General features: G+C 48.1%; 1 protein-coding gene across 2 annotated transcripts in view; it reads left to right on the forward strand.

Annotated features, from left to right (window-relative positions):
* Positions 1-14,777, forward strand: part of COPG2 (coat protein complex I subunit gamma 2) — a 30,220-nt gene extending 15,443 nt beyond the window's left edge. The window contains exons 9-24 of one of the 2 annotated variants that reach the window (XM_007441353.3): positions 672-829; positions 1,119-1,252; positions 1,532-1,599; positions 2,665-2,853; positions 3,420-3,515; positions 4,577-4,820; positions 5,180-5,255; positions 7,490-7,593; positions 7,716-7,841; positions 9,497-9,559; positions 9,710-9,849; positions 11,184-11,355; positions 12,198-12,295; positions 12,623-12,761; positions 13,164-13,262; positions 14,285-14,776. In XM_007441353.3, the coding sequence (XP_007441415.1) occupies positions 672-829; positions 1,119-1,252; positions 1,532-1,599; positions 2,665-2,853; positions 3,420-3,515; positions 4,577-4,820; positions 5,180-5,255; positions 7,490-7,593; positions 7,716-7,841; positions 9,497-9,559; positions 9,710-9,849; positions 11,184-11,355; positions 12,198-12,295; positions 12,623-12,761; positions 13,164-13,262; positions 14,285-14,415 (2,037 nt within the window). In that variant the 3' untranslated portion in view covers positions 14,416-14,776. Of the gene's footprint in view, positions 1-671; positions 830-1,118; positions 1,253-1,531; positions 1,600-2,664; positions 2,854-3,419; positions 3,516-4,576; positions 4,821-5,179; positions 5,256-7,489; positions 7,594-7,715; positions 7,842-9,496; positions 9,560-9,709; positions 9,850-11,183; positions 11,356-12,197; positions 12,296-12,622; positions 12,762-13,163; positions 13,263-14,284 lie in introns of both variants that reach the window. The other variant, XM_025175110.2, reaches the window with a different exon arrangement.
* The last annotated feature ends 694 nt before the right edge of the window (positions 14,778-15,471 follow it).

The following is a 15,471-nucleotide window of genomic DNA, read 5'->3' on the forward strand; positions in this document are numbered from 1 at the left end:
ACTGTCCCTATGCATGTTTTATAATTTGTAAAACACCCAGAACTGCTGAATCTGATAGTGGAAAAGGGGCTATTTATTTAATTCAATTTCTGCCTTATCTTTCTCCTTTCTTGAGCGTTCAAAGCAAGGTCCAGAAATATCAGTCTGCACGTGCTCAATAAAGATCTTTATCCAGATTGTGATGCACCATGGATGGAGCGTCTCCGTAGGGCATATAATTTCAGCTCACTGCCAGTTCTCAGGGACATTTTGGAAGTAGCTCCATAAATCCTGCCATCAGGATTTGTGTGTGTGTGTGTGCACACACGTGCGCCCTCAAGTCAGCATGGATTCCTGGCAACTGCATGGACAAATCCCTGCAGTTTTCTTAGCAAGATTTCAGAAGTGGTTTGTCATTGTCACCCGGCTGTCTTCAGGTGGGACTAGAACTCACGGTCTCCCAGTTTCTAGCCTGATGCCTTAACCACGACACCAAACTGGCTCTCTCGTCAGGATATTAGTTGCACAGAGAATTTAAATTTCTCAGAGCATCATCTCGACTTTATGGGGACAGATCCTAGTTGCTGACTAATGCACTTTTAATATAAGTTCCAGTAAGCACCTTTGCTTGCAGAAACGCATCTTGGCCAAATGGATTTATGGTTTCCCCTCCTCTTTCCTCTTGTTTGCAGTACCATGCTTTAGGTTTGCTCTATCATCTTAGGAAGAGCGACCGCCTTGCTGTTTCCAAGATGCTGAATAAATTCACCAGATCTGGATTGAAATCCCAGTTTGCCTACTGCATGCTGATCCGGATTGCCAGCCGGCTGCTGAAGGAGTCTGAGGAGGGGTAAAGAGATCTCGGGGTTGGCAGTGTTTGCAGAAGAGCATCTGGAGTGGATCTAGGCTGCATGATAAAGGCCACTGGTTTCATGGCAGTGTGAAGATGGCACGGGCAAAAGTTTGAGGTCCAGCAGAGAAATCAACGAGATTGGGCTTTTCAAAAGAGAAATGCAAAAACTGCATCCTCAGAGCTGGAATATGGGGAATGTGTTTTGTCTAAACCAGGTGGTGTTATTAGGTTAGATATAAACATCCTGCACACAACCTATAAAATCAGCTGTGTGTTTTGCTGGCAGGCACGACAACCCACTGTTTGATTTCATCGAAAGCTGTCTGCGGAACAAGCACGAAATGGTTATTTACGAGGCTGCCTCAGCCATTATCCATCTCCCAAACTGCACAGCCCGGGAACTGGCCCCAGCCGTCTCAGGTGAGCACAACAAGGGAGTCCCTTGACTTAGGAGTACCTGGCGGGCAAGGCTACCGATGGCCGTGCAAAATTAAAGTCAGGAGTCTTCCAGTTTTACTCTCCTGGGTTTGTAGCTGGTTTGAAACCCTAAGAAGTTTAGGCAGAAACGTAGAATGGGTGTATTCCTTAGCCTGGCTGTGTCACAAATAAGCTACGGATGAGATGCCCATCCACCTTGATCCCTTCCCCTCTCCTATCACGTGAACCTCAAATGATGTGGTCAATTTCTTTTCCTTTCAGTGCTTCAGCTCTTCTGCAGTTCTCCTAAGCCCGTTTTGAGATATGCTGCTGTCAGGACACTTAATAAGGTGAACGCTTCAGAGGTGCCTCCTATATCCTGGGCAGAACTATCACCAATGGATGGGCTTCTCAGATTTCTTCGATGGGTTTGCTGCCTCCCCCCACCGCCATTTCCCTTGGGTGTTGCCTCCACATTCCTCTTTCCTGCTGGGACCCCTGTTGTGGCCACTGGGGTCCTTCCTATCACACTTTCCTAACTTGGAGCCCTCAGACTATACTTCTCACAGTTGCCCACAGGACACCCGGTTGGGGAAATTTGACTTGTTATACATTGTCATCATACTGTAAGGAAACATAACAGGACAGCTGTAGCTACTTAGAATAGATACAGAAGATTTTCCGTCCTCCAGTTTGAGTCAATCTTTCTCGGTCCTTATTTAGATTGTTCAGAGTTTGATTGACAGCTTCCCATAGCAAGGCCTGGAAGTGGGGAGAACCCCAGGAGATTTACTTGAAAGCAGTGAAGCCTAGAGATTGGCTAGCTTGATTGAGATTGAGAACCGAGGGAAGAGTATGGACATGCTGCAGGTCAAATGCTTCACCCAGCATCCTGCGGAGCAGGATGTACCACCTGTGTTCCAATGATTAAGCAGTTGACTTGTCCTTCAACCTGGTTGGCTGGTTGTCTTTCCACCAAGCACCACACACACACCTGCCTACCTGTTTGTACCTATCCCTTCTCATGTGTCTTCCTGTACCAACTCACATCCCACCTCCATCCCTTTCATTATTTCTCTGCCTCTTTGTGATCTTGAATTAAAGTTGCTGGGATGAGGGGAAGTCACAGGCCTGCTTTCTAGCAACCCTCTGCAAATTGTGGGTTTCCTCCAAAGTCAGCAAGAGAAGACCATTCATCTGGTCCCCTCTGGTCCAATGAACAAATCAGCAGTTGGCTCTCAAGGACCACATTGCTTGGTTTTCTCCCCATAATGGCAGCATTTCCTGCTGATGGATCAGCTGACCATGAAGAAAGTTCTCCTTGGGTTATATATATATATATTTTTTTTTTGAGTTGTGGGCTGCAGGTTTCCTATTTACAGTATTCTTGTAAGCAGTTCTGGCTGTTCTTTCAGGTGGCCATGAAGCATCCATCAGCGGTGACGGCCTGCAATTTGGATCTCGAGAACCTGATCACCGACTCCAACCGGAGCATCGCCACCCTCGCCATCACCACTCTGCTGAAGACGGGCAGCGAGAGCAGCGTGGACCGGCTCATGAAACAGATTTCTTCCTTTGTGTCCGAGATATCGGATGAGTTTAAGGTCAGCCTTCTGGCATCCTGTTCCTGACTCCTCTTTGGCCAGCCAAGATTGATTGGGATGGGGTTCTGGCAGTTCTCTGCCAAGGTTGTATGGAGCAGAGTCTGCAGAATTTAGAAGAAGAGTGCACAGAGTTTGATACGGAAAGCCAAGGAAGTTAGGAACCAGAGTATAGAAGAGTCCCAAGCAGGTTCAAGGCAGCTGGTGCCCTGTAAGAATCCCGCCCTTCAAGCAGAATGGGGCACTGACCAGGCAGGGAGTGCCTGCTTTGGGGTACTGTTTCCTGGAGATGCCCCATGCCCCTTTAGCACTGGTAACCATTCTCCCCACCTTCCACCTATGCCTTTCTTGCTCTAAACCAGGAGAGGCCCATCTCAATCAGAGAGAAGGGCTCTGCTTTGTTTACTGTCCACGTCTCTCCATCATACCAGGTCACTTTCCTCTGCCCCTGCTCCCACCCTGTCATGATGACCTGCATCAAGATGGGCTTTTCCCAGAAGCTATTTAAATTGCCTGGAACAAAGAAGCCACCTCTCCTCACTCAGTTTTGTACTGCTGTTGCCTTGCAGGTGGTGGTCGTCCAAGCCATCAGTGCTCTATGTCAGAAATACCCACGGAAACACAGTGTCCTGATGACCTTCCTCTCCAACATGCTTCGGGATGACGTAGGTCCCCTTGTCTGCCTTACGGGCTCCTGCAGCCCCTGTTGCGGGGAACAGATATCTAGGCCACGACTTGCAATGTGCTTGCAAGCTGTAAACCTGACAAGCCTAGAGACCCAAGAAGAAAATTTTGAAGAGAGTTTACTGCTTGTCTGTGGATGATGCAAGTTAAGGTTGCTGGCAATGTTTTCTTGCAAAACAGACTAAGGGACAAGTCGCAGTTGGATTGTATCCAGCATACTTGTTGCAAAGTCTGATGAAGCCACTTAGGCAACGTGTTGCCTTTCTGGGTCCTTCTGTAAGGTCGAATCCTTTTGTGTGCCACTTGACAGAAGGAGGCTGACACTGTATGATTTTGATTCAGCATTTCTCTATTCCAAAGACATCCTCTACCAGACGTCCTTTTGCAATGAGGGTTGAGGAGTCCCACCTTCTGGAGAACCTAGTTTTTGACAAAAGTCTAGGATGTTGGAGAGGCTTTACGTGGCTTTACATCTTGATATTTTGCTAGGGTATCTTGCTAAAAGAATTATATTTGATGTTTAACTGTCAGAAACACCTTTAAAATGAAGGTGGCGGACTTTATTCTTAAATCATATTTTCTCCGTGTCTTTGCATCTGGGTGCGAGCATCCAAATGTACTACTTTTACGTTCAAGTCTTTCAAGGCTTCCAGATTAGGTGGACCAAGTGCACTCATGAAGGAAAGACATATAGATGTGTCTGGACTGCAGGACATGCCCCAAAGTGAGCCAACTGACTAAACTCAGATAATTTAAAATCTTCCTGTAATGGCATGAGTGCCCATGTCAATTTGTCAGTCCTTCTGCTTCCAATCCAAGCAGAAGAAACCACTTCCATTAAGGTAGAGTTCTGATTAAGAAGATCCACCTTGCCTGAAGCTGCCTTAAAAATCAGTCTGAAGCATTCAAGCTTACGGCCAATGTGGAAATTCTTGAGGTGCTTCTAGCAGGTGTTTCTGTGGTGTACGGCAGATGGTAGGCCAGAAATGAACCCACCTCCTGAGCAAGGCCACCTGCTGCACGTGCCTCTGTCTTCCTGCAGGGTGGCTTCGAATACAAGCGAGCAATCGTTGATTGCATCATTGGCATCATCGAAGAGAACCCCGAAAGCAAAGAGTCAGGCCTGGCCCACCTCTGCGAGTTCATAGAAGACTGCGAGCACACAGTGCTGGCCACCAAGATCCTCCATCTGCTTGGCAAGGAGGGGCCCAGGACCCCTTCCCCTTCCAAGTACATCCGCTTCATTTTCAACCGGGTGGTGCTGGAAAACGAAGCCGTTCGGGCTGGTGAGTTGGGGCGTCTTCCTTCCGCGGCAGCTCCGTAGCGAGGGATGGTAGGCTTTGAGACCAAGAAGCAGGAAACAGCTCATCCACTGGGCTCAGTCCCTAGGGCAGTGTTTCTCAACCTTGGCAACTTTAAGATGTGTGGACTTCAACTCCCAGAATTCCCCAGCCAGCCCTGCTGGCTAGGGAATTCTGGGAGTTGAAGTCCACATATCCTAAGTTGCCACGGTTGAGAAACACTGCCCTAGGAGAAACACCCATGGTCCTTCTGCTTTGTCTCAGAACTCCTTGAGATAATCTTGCTCCCTGGCCCCTTCAAGGTGACCTTTGCCTCTGACCGCAGACTTTGCCTTCCCCTGCAGCTGCCGTCAGTGCCCTGGCAAAGTTTGGAGCTCAGAATGAGAATCTGCTTCCCAGCATTTTGGTGCTCTTGCAGAGGTGAGTTCAACACTAAGCCCCCCTCCCCAAAAAATTCAAACTTGGTGCTCTTCCAAACTGACTGTGTCTCTTTTTGGCTCCTTAAAGCTGGGTAGTACAGGAATAACCTGGAATGCCTCTGAAGCCATACATGGAAATGTTTGTCTTTCTCGGCATTTGTTTGGGCTGGGCTGAATTACGTGATTGAAAGCATGTGTGTGATTTCAGCAGAGGGTGGCTGAGGCCCCACTTCAGTTTTTACAGAGAATAAGAATCGTCCGCACTAATGATAGGGCTTCTTTAAAGGTACTGAGTTGCCGAAGGCCATCAGAGTCCCAACAATAGAGTTGCTGTGCCAGCAGGAGCAAAGCACTTGTCCTCATTCCTAAAGGACTACAGACCAACTTTCCATGCACATGGAACTAGAGATGCACAGTTACTCAAATCCCAAGTGAAAAGGGTGCTTTGGACAGGGGGTAGAGACACAGTGTTGTACAGGTAGTCCTGGCTTAACAACCACAATAGGGACCGGAAAATCGTTAAGTAGGGTGGTGGTTAAGTGAATTGCGCCCGATTTTATGACTTTTTTTGCAGTGGTCATTAAGCGAATCATGTGACCGTTAAGCAAATCACATGGCCGTTAAGCAAATCACACTGTTACCCATTGATTTTGCTTGCCGGAAGCCAGATGGGAAGGTTGCAAATGTGATCACGTGACCCAGGACACTGCAATCGTTGTACGTGCGAGCTGGTTGCCAAGCACGTGGATCACAATCGCGTGACCGCGGGGGTGCTGTGACAGTTGTAAGTGTGAGGACCAATTGTAAATCCCTTTGTTTAGCACTGTTGTAACTTTGAGCGGTCACTAAACAAATGGTTGTAAAATGAGGACTACCTGTAATGGAGTTGCTGGAAATAGAGGTATCTGTGGGATCCAGTTGCACCCTTGCGATACCCGCTCCACCTCATTCATTCATACTTCTGTTGCGTGAGGTATCCTGCAACCTGATGGTTGGTATTCGCGCAACAGAAGTATGAATGAATGAGGTGAAGCTGGTATCGCAAGGGTACCAAAAGGCGGAGCTTGAGGTGTGACACTGCTTTTATCATTTTTTCCCCCTTGACACCTCCACCCACCCACCCCCAGTTGACGCCTCTGGCTGGAAGGGAACTGAGCTAAGTTTCCCCAGTCTTGAAATTGGGTTAAGCAGTGAGCTGGCCAAGTTTGCAGGCAATACCAAACTATTCAGGGTGGTGGAAACTGAAAGTGACAGTGAAGAGCTCCAGAAGGACCAGTTTAAACTGGGTAAACAGTCAACCAAATGCAAAAGCAGTTTGATTGAAGTGATGCACTTAAATTGGAGCCAAAAAATCCTAATTTCACAGGTACACTGATTGGGTTTGAACTTTCTGTAACAAACCAGGAGGAAGGTCTGGGTCATAGTGGAAAGGTCAAAGAAGGCATAAATTCAGTACATGGCAGCTGTAAACAAGGCAGTTCCCTGCCAGGGGTCATTAAGAAAGGGATGGAAAATAAAACAGCCGACAATATAATTATAAGTCTTACACAAATTGATGGTAGTCTCCATCCGGTGTACTATGCACAGAGCTGGCTGCTGCATTGAAAAAGAATATAAGAGCTGGAAAAAGTGCAGAGAAAGGCACCCAGGTTGATTCAGGGGCTCACTAGAATATACCTTGAAAAGAAGGCAACTGAGTAAGAACATGATCAACGTCTATAAAATCATTTCTCGTGTGGAGAAAAGTGGACAGGGACTGAAGCTGATGAAAAGAACACACTTTTAAAACACAGAATCACCCTGCAGAATTCGTTCCCACAAGATGTGGGGATGGCCACTAACTTGGATGGCCTTTTGATTCTCTGACAGCCTTCCTATGATCTGGCCAGGAGGCTGGTCTTTTCACTGGTAACAGAAAACTTGCCCTGGGCTGTCTTTGTAACCATCTCCTGAATCTTCAGCAGTCTGGGAATCGACTCTTATGCACTGCTAACAGTAGTGGGAGAAAGCAAAATACGTGAGCGGCCAGGGAGGGAAAACGTGTCCTGATTCAGGATGGGGGGTAGAGGTGTGCATACATGTGCATTTTGAGTCCTTCACCTTGGAGGCAAAATGGCTGCCCGTGTGTTACATTTTAAAGCTGATCCTGTTTGGCGACCAAGAAGCTTCTGACCGGTGCTGGCCTCATAGCTTTCACCTCTTGCTTCCTCCCCCTCCCCCTCCTCCTCAACGCAGGTGCGTGATGGATAGTGACGATGAGGTCCGGGACCGAGCCACCTTCTACCTGAACGTGCTGCAGCAAAGGCAGCTGGCTTTGAATGCTGCTTACATCTTCAATGGTGGGTGCATCTGCGAAGGCTTGGCCCGGGCAACAATGCCCGGGGTTCCCCCATGCATCAGTCACATGCAGGTGCCTCTGAGCTCCTGCTGGCTTCAGCGCTGTGTTCCCTGTGTTTGGCAGGTCTGACAGTCTCCATTCCTGGCATGGAAAAGGCCCTGCACCAGTACACGCTGGAGCCTTCAGACAAGCCTTTTGACATGAGGTCCGTGCCCCTGGCCACCGCCCCCGTCTTTGAGCAGAAAGCAGGTACTGGTCTAGACGGTTGTCAGGCCGAGGCAGGGGTTCTTAAACTTGTGTGCCAGGCCACCCCTTTGAGAAGCTGCTGAAACCTACAGATCCCTTCTCTGTAGCATAAAATAAAAGCATAAAATGCATAGATATGGATTAATACTGTGTATGTCTCTGTATTTTATTTTATGCATTTAAATACTTAGTTTCCAAAATACAAAACCCATTACAGATAGTCCCCTACTTACGAACAGGCTACGTTCCAAGAGGCTGTTCGTAAGTCCATTTTGTTCGTAAGTCCAACCAAGTAAAAAGTAAAAAAAGGAGGAGGAGGAGGCAGGAGGCTGGGCAGAGGACCCGTATCTTCTGCTGCCAATGTGTCACCAGGTGAGTGAGGCAGGAGAGGCGGCAGTGGCTCTCTGGACTAAGGGACAAGCCGGTAGGGGGCGCAGCGCGCTCCGTTGCTGGGCAAGGCAGGAGACCTCTGCCCCCACTCCCCTGTCCTCTGCCACCACCCTGGCGATGGAGCACGCCATGTAAACTAACTCTTTCTGGGAACTCCAACTCCATTGCAAACCTCCAGTGCAAACGGAAGGTGGGAGAAGGAGAGCCTTCTCCTGACTTCCAGCCCAACTTCCGGTTCTGACTTCCAAGTCCATCTTGTTCGTATCGGTGAAAGTTCGCAAGTAGGGGACTATCTGTATGCTCAAATATAGTTATCAAAATATTTTAAAAATAATTCAGATAATTATTTTTATCTGATACCGAGATTTGTTGAAATTAATGAACATTAGAATTACTTAAATAAATTACTTTCTTGCCTACATTCATTATGGAATGAAAAGCTACATTTCACTTAGAGGTTAGTGAAAATAAAGTTGATTTTTTTCCCCTTCCAAGTTCATGGATTCCCTGAAATTTATCCATAGACCCCCAGGTTAAGGCATCCTTGCTGTTAATCTGGAACACCCCTCTTCGGATGTCAGATTTCCCAGAGGACCCACAAGGATGGAACTGAGGCTGGAAGCAATCAGTGTTTTTGGGGGAGCAACATGGGATTTGGGGGTGGAGGTGTTCTTAATTGGGGCTTGGTCTGTGTGTAGGTGCCTTGAATGATGTTCAGCTACAAGTAACAGGGTTTGCTGTGTTTTATTCTGCCCAAAGGCTGGAGTGGGACAAACAGTTATAGAACAAAATACGTTCGCACACTGCTTGGACATCTCAGCCCAAGCGGCAGTAAGTGTGGGAGGCCAGAAAGTATACAAGGTCGTAGCCTGTCACGGAACCTCTCTTTGCTGCTCCCCCCCCAAAGGTGAGCAGGGAATCAGGCAGAAGAGCTGAAACCAGAACATCTGGTGCAAGGGAAGGGGGTTAAAAAAATCAGGATGGTGCTCACGATGATGCGGTTGAAGCTCTGCCGCTTTTTACGTGTGACGGTGAAGGGATAGAGCTTCTGTTGCACAGTTGTGACCGCCATCTTGACTTATTTTACCACCCCACTATGGCTGTTCCTGGCAGAGAATCTTCAGCAATAGTAGGTCTCAAGGAAATCCTGAGTTGCATTCACACCAGCACTCATGTACATATGGGATTGTGAGATTTTCTCTTTGCATCCAGCTGTCTTGGACTTCTTGGTCAGAAATGTTAATGGCCGCTTGTCTTTCTAATTTCAGAGATTTCCCTGATGGCCAACAAGCCTGAAAAAGTGGCTCCTTCGCGCCAGGACATATTCCAGGGTAATGATGATATCTCTATCCCACCACAATCAGAATTGACCCCCAGCGATTTATATGTTTGAAGGACTGGGACAAGATGGGTCCCCACAGAGATTAAAGACACTGTGCTCACCTGCATGTCTGACCCTGAACCCCTTTCTTCCTGTTTAGAACAACTAGCAGCCATTCCAGAATTCAAGAATTTGGGCCCACTTTTCAAGTCGTCCGAGGCAGTGCAGCTAACGGAGGCCGAGACCGAGTATTTCGTTCGCTGTATTAAGCACATCTTCTCGAATCACGTTGTCTTCCAGGTAAAAAAAAAAAAAAAATCAAAAAAGCAAACTTTGGGGATGTGGGCAGAGTAGATTAGAAAGACTTGTAGCTAGTTAAGTTCAGTTAGAATCTTCATCGTCGCCTCCTCATAGAGTGAGAATTAAAGAAAAATCATGCCATCTGAAGTTCTGTAGATAGTGGGATGGACTTGTGAATACTGAAGATAATGAAAATCTGGTTGAGTCCAAGAATGAATCATCAAAGGTCATTTACTGTGGATCAGTGATCAGGAGAGTCTGTTAGCATCTTTCAAAACTGACTAGTTTTTCCCCCACCTCATCCCAATTTAAATTCTACATCACTTTAACCTCTTGATGCATCTGATGAGGAAGCTGTCGTTCACAAAAGTCTCTACCTTTTAATGTAAACTGTTAGTCTTAAAAGGTACTTCCACACTCCTCCTGATTTTTGGCTGCCACAGATGAACACAGCTCTCCTCCTGCGATGTTTATTGTGAATTCCAATAGAAGAGAATATCTGTAGCTCAGAGTTGACCTGTGGAGTCCTTGATGCTCTCTAAGCTTGGTTGTTTGCTTGCAGACATTTCATGATCTGACTAGGGAGCATCATCAGTGCAAAGGAGCAAAGGTTTGCCCCTTGTTTATATATAGTAGCCTGCCCTGCCAGTGTTGCTGGGGGTGTGGTTTTCTCCTTGGTAGTTCCTTGATTAGGGTATTGTTTTCCTGGTTGATTGTTTGTCTGCTTGATTGTTTGTCTCCTTGATTGTTTGTCTCCTTGGCAGTTCCTTGATTAGGCTGCTGTTTACTGCTTGTTTGTCTGGTGTTAATCCCTGCTTATCTGGATGTTCGTTAATGGAGAGGGCTGTTCTGATCTTTTTGTTTCCTCATTAGCTTTCTTATTGTCTCTTTTGAATGTGTGTAAATGTGGTTTATTTCGAAGTGTCTCTTGATGGCTGAGTTGTCTGAATGCCAAGCTTCCAGGAATTCCCTAGTGTTTTTGGATTTGGCTTGGTCTGAGATACTCAGAGTTTCCCAGTTGAAACTGTGGTTGAATCTGTCCATGTGCTGTGAGATTAAAGAGTTTTCATCGTGTCTTCTGACTGCTAGTTGGTGTTCATGGATGCGCTCTGCTAGCCTTCTGCGGTCAGAAGACATGATGAAAACTCCTTAATCTCACAACACATGGACAGACTCAACCACAGTTCCAACTGAGACTTTTTGACAGACCCGCACACATGTCCCTGGTATGTGTTGAGAGCTCTCGTTTCTAAAACTTATGCTACCTGGCTCTGGAGGAAAGGGAGGCCAGAAGTCCACACCACCTTAGAAGCAGGTGCTCTCCTGTCTTTTAGTTTGATTGTACAAACACCCTCAACGACCAGTTATTGGAAAAGGTGACGGTTCAGATGGAGCCTTCAGAAGCCTACGAAGTTCTCCGCTGCATCCCAGCTCCCAGTCTTCCCTACAACCAGCCAGGCATGTGCTACACCCTGGTGCGGCTGCCTCTGGACGACCCGACTGCAGGTACCACCAGAAAAGCGTTTCTGTTTCAGATGTTCTGCCAGATGTTTGTCCCTACTCACCCCCACCCCCGAGGGGTCAGTCTCTGTCCTGCAGGCCACATTCCCCCTCCATTCCTCTCTCCCTCTCTCAGCTTTCTTGGCCAATCTTTAGAAATGCATGAGAATTTCCAGCCACCCGCCCAGTTCAGTACCAAAAAAAGCAAATCTAGACTAACATGCTTTCACAATACAGCCACAATATTTTGTGCAACACCCAAGTAAAGAGCAACAGCTATATTTTGCCTAGTCTGCAGCACTTGGGGAGCACTTGGGAAGCCAGTTTGGTTAGTTCGTGGCTCCATGGAAGGGGTGAACCCAGAAAATGGATTATTTAGCCGAATGCAGCCTGCAACCAGACCTGCTATCCAGTTTCCTCCCACTGGTTTTGCCTGCTGCGTTCTAGATTTACGCCCGCCTGTTGGAGCGGCTGCTTTAGGGTGGCCAACAGAAGTCGAGGAGCTTCTGCTTTGTCCAGGGTGTCGTATCCCCCCCTGGATCTCCTGCTCACCGCAGTTTTTTGGGACCCACATAAGCAGATTCCTGGCCTGAGGGGTTGCTCCTTGTCTCTGCCCTACAGCTTTATTGCTGGGACGATGTCGAATCTTTGTGGTTCACTAGCTGAGAAGAGAGGTTATAACACACAGGTGATTTTAACATTGAAACGGGTCCGGATTTTAGTTCTTTGGCGGCCTGGTGGATCTTCTTTCCTGACTCTGTTCTCGAGGGGGAGGGGTGGGCTTCGCCCAGACCAGGTCATCCTCCTAATAAGTCCTCCTTTGTGCCTTCTCTCTGCCACCATCCTAGTCGCTTGCACTTTTAGCTGCACAATGAAATTCACGGTTCGAGACTGCGACCCCAACACTGGCGTGCCTGATGACGACGGTTATGACGATGAATACGTGGTAAGCCCCGAGGAGTTCTGCTGTGAGCTGGGGCAAGGTTTTGATCGCCCAGTTGCAGCCACCCTCTTGACTTCTTTGACATCCCCCTGCCAGACACTCCTGATCGCGCCACTTTCCCTTTGGCGGAGATTCTGGGGTTGGCAAGAGAGGGAGCAGAAAGGCAGGGCCTGCTTCGTGCTCGGCTGGTGCTCTCTTGGCTCCATGATTCCAGAGCCTGCCGGCTGCATCTCAGGCTACCATTGCATGCGCTGTGCTGTGTGCTGCGCCTCCCGCTGCAGTTCCGATCCCGCCCTCTCATGCAGCGCTCTGTGTGGTTCCCTTCAACAGCTGGAAGATCTGGAACTGACTCTCTCTGACCACATCCAGAGAATCCTGAAGCCCAACTTCGCAGCAGCCTGGGAGGAAGTGGGGGATGACTATGAGAAGGAGGAAACCTTCGCTCTCAGCACCATTAAAAGCTTGGATGGTGAGATGATGGCTGCTGGCCTTTCATTTTTTTTATAAACCAGGGATGAATTTCAGGGAAGACAGCATAGCCAAGTCTGCACATTAAACCATTTTTGAAACACGACGGGATTCTTGGTTGTCCTAGAGCGCAGCCTAGAGAATCTTATCTCCAAAATAGTCAGGAGACACCCGAATGCAATGCACTCTCTGCTGTCTGGAGATAAAGGAAGTCCAAGATGGCGCTTGTAGCTCCCAGCAGGGAATGGGGTGTCTCTACCTGCCCGCACAGTGCAGGCATCTTGCTTGCCAGGGGCTGCTTGGAAAATCCTACAAAAACTCTTTGGAGTTCCTGTGGATTGAACTGTGTCCATGGAACAGTTCAGGACTAACCCCAGCTCTTTTCGAAATCCTCTGAATGTAGAAGCTGTGAACAACATTGTGAAGTTTCTTGGCATGCAGCCCTGCGAGAGATCGGATAAAGTGCCTGAGAACAAGAATTCCCACACCCTCTATTTGGCTGGTAAGAACCTGTCGGGAAGGTGGGGTCATGACATTAAAGCCTCCTGTAGCTACGGCTGGGTTCCGGTGAAAGAAGTGCCTCCTCCTCGACACACACACGCACACACATCCTGGCCACGAAAGGAGAGGAGGCCCCACCAGTCCCCATCTTCAGTGGAGCTTTGGAGTTAGAACTGAAGGTAACCCCCGCTCACCCCTCGGGGATCACACCCACCTTGAAGATGTTGTGCGATGGGAAACCAAGGTTGCTGATCAGTTGGAGAGCTTTTCTCTGACCTTGTCTAATCGAGTTTGACTCCAGTTTACACTAGTGTTTTATTCTGCTAACACCAGGAGCAGGATGGAATGAAATCTGACATTGAAATGAGAGTTAGAATTTCACGCCTGGTCACTAGAAGATCAGTTATGGAGTTCTTCTAACTGCTTGTTTTTCTCTTTCTTCACTCCTTTTTTGTGGGGAGGAGGAGGGAAACCTACCATTTTTTTCTCCTTACAGTTCTTAGCATGTTCTCATCACCACTTAAAAAGGGTCCCCCCACCCAGCTGAGTATTCATTCATTCATTCATTCATTCATTCATTCATTCATTCATTCATTCATTGACTTGTATGCCGCCCATCTCCCCCAATGGGTGACTCTGGGCGGCTCACAATAATAAAAAAGAAGAAAAACCACAGGTCTCTCCAAACATGGATACAATCTATAAATAATTTAAAAACATATATTAAAAATGCCCTAAAAACCTCCTATAATTTTAGCCCTAAAAAACCTGTAAGATGCTGGGGCGGGGGGACAACCCATCACCCCACCAGCCATCTCCACAGCTGCGGGCCCCCCTCTGGCCCCCAGGATTTGATCCCTTTCCTGAAGGCCATGAGGGAGGGGGCACACCGGCAATTATGGCAAGCAAGTCCATTTGTTTTGTTCAGGAGCAGCAAGGGTGGGCATAGGGTGGTTTCAGCTCATTTCTTCCCGATTCTTGAGCCCCGGCTTATCTTCTGTCATTTGCTCCCCCCCCCCACAGGTATGTTCAGAGGCGGCTTAGATGTCCTGGTGAGGGCCCGGCTTGCTCTTGCCGACGGCGTGACCATGCAGGTGACCGTCCGGAGCATCGTAGAAACCCCCGTAGATGTCATCTTGGCTTCTGTTGGCTAACGGCCATAACCCCTCAGTCCTTTCTCCTCTTCCCTTCTGCAAGGCACACCAGGGACCTGCGGTGCTGCATTTGTTGTTTGGTGATTCCCTTTTACTGTTGTCCGTGTTTGAAAGAAATGGGGCGTGCCTGGCCTCTGCCTTTCCCTGGGGGCAAGACAACAGCAATTCCCAAAATGGTTACCTCTTCATTCTTGTATAAATTATTACCTCCGTGCTGTGAGTAAGATTAGAGATTGGGTTTTTTTGTTTTTTTTTTAAGAGCAGTTTCTTGGATTTTTATTAGCCACAAATAAATGGGCTATTTCAGCATTCCCAGATGTTTTCCCTGGTCTGAATAATAAAGCACATTCTGTATTACTGCCTGACCAGCTTTATGCCACCCCCTCCTCTGCTGCCTGATGGGTTGGTTGTAGCAGCCTCAAGACGCAGGTAGAACCGTGGCGGCCTCTCCGCTCGTGGAACTGGCATTGCGAGGGGGAGTTGGGGGAAAGGCTTTCCAAAGCAGATGGGGCTGAACACAGATGGCAAACACCCAATCCATTATTGCTCCCGGACTGAAGGTCTGCTAAGGATGGGGAAAGGAACTGTTTCTCTCTTCCCTGGATGGTCACATCCAATTCGTTCCCCAAGCCGGCTCTAAATTACTCCTTCGTCTTTTGTTGGCATCCAGGTACAGGGCCATAGCCCGGGACAAGTTTGGGGAAACAGTGGGAGCGCTGTAGATTAAGAGCACTCACATGGCTTCCCCCATGTTTCCCTGTCTTGGCATGGCATTACAGGTGGATAGAAGAAAAACGCCCCCAGTTGAAATTCAGGGGAAAAAGACTGGCCCTGAAAAGCTGATCCTTTGCCCGCTGGTAGATGCGCATGTGAGAAGTAGAAACATGGCCCAGAAGAGGTGCCAGCCTTAGCTCTGTTTGTCCCTTCCTACCCAGTGGCTTTCTATGGGACAGCTTCATGGACAGGAGGACAACTGTTGAGGCCGGGGCCAGGCCTGCTGATCCCATCTGCCCGAAGACGCTCAAAGGGCGCCTGACCCCTTGTACTTTCCTTCAG

The sequence above is a fragment of the Python bivittatus genome, unplaced genomic scaffold (genome assembly GCF_059951505.1).
Source record: "Python bivittatus isolate LINGU-HERP-01145 unplaced genomic scaffold, Pbiv_v1 ctg000330_np1212, whole genome shotgun sequence".
NCBI lineage: Eukaryota > Metazoa > Chordata > Lepidosauria > Squamata > Pythonidae > Python > Python bivittatus.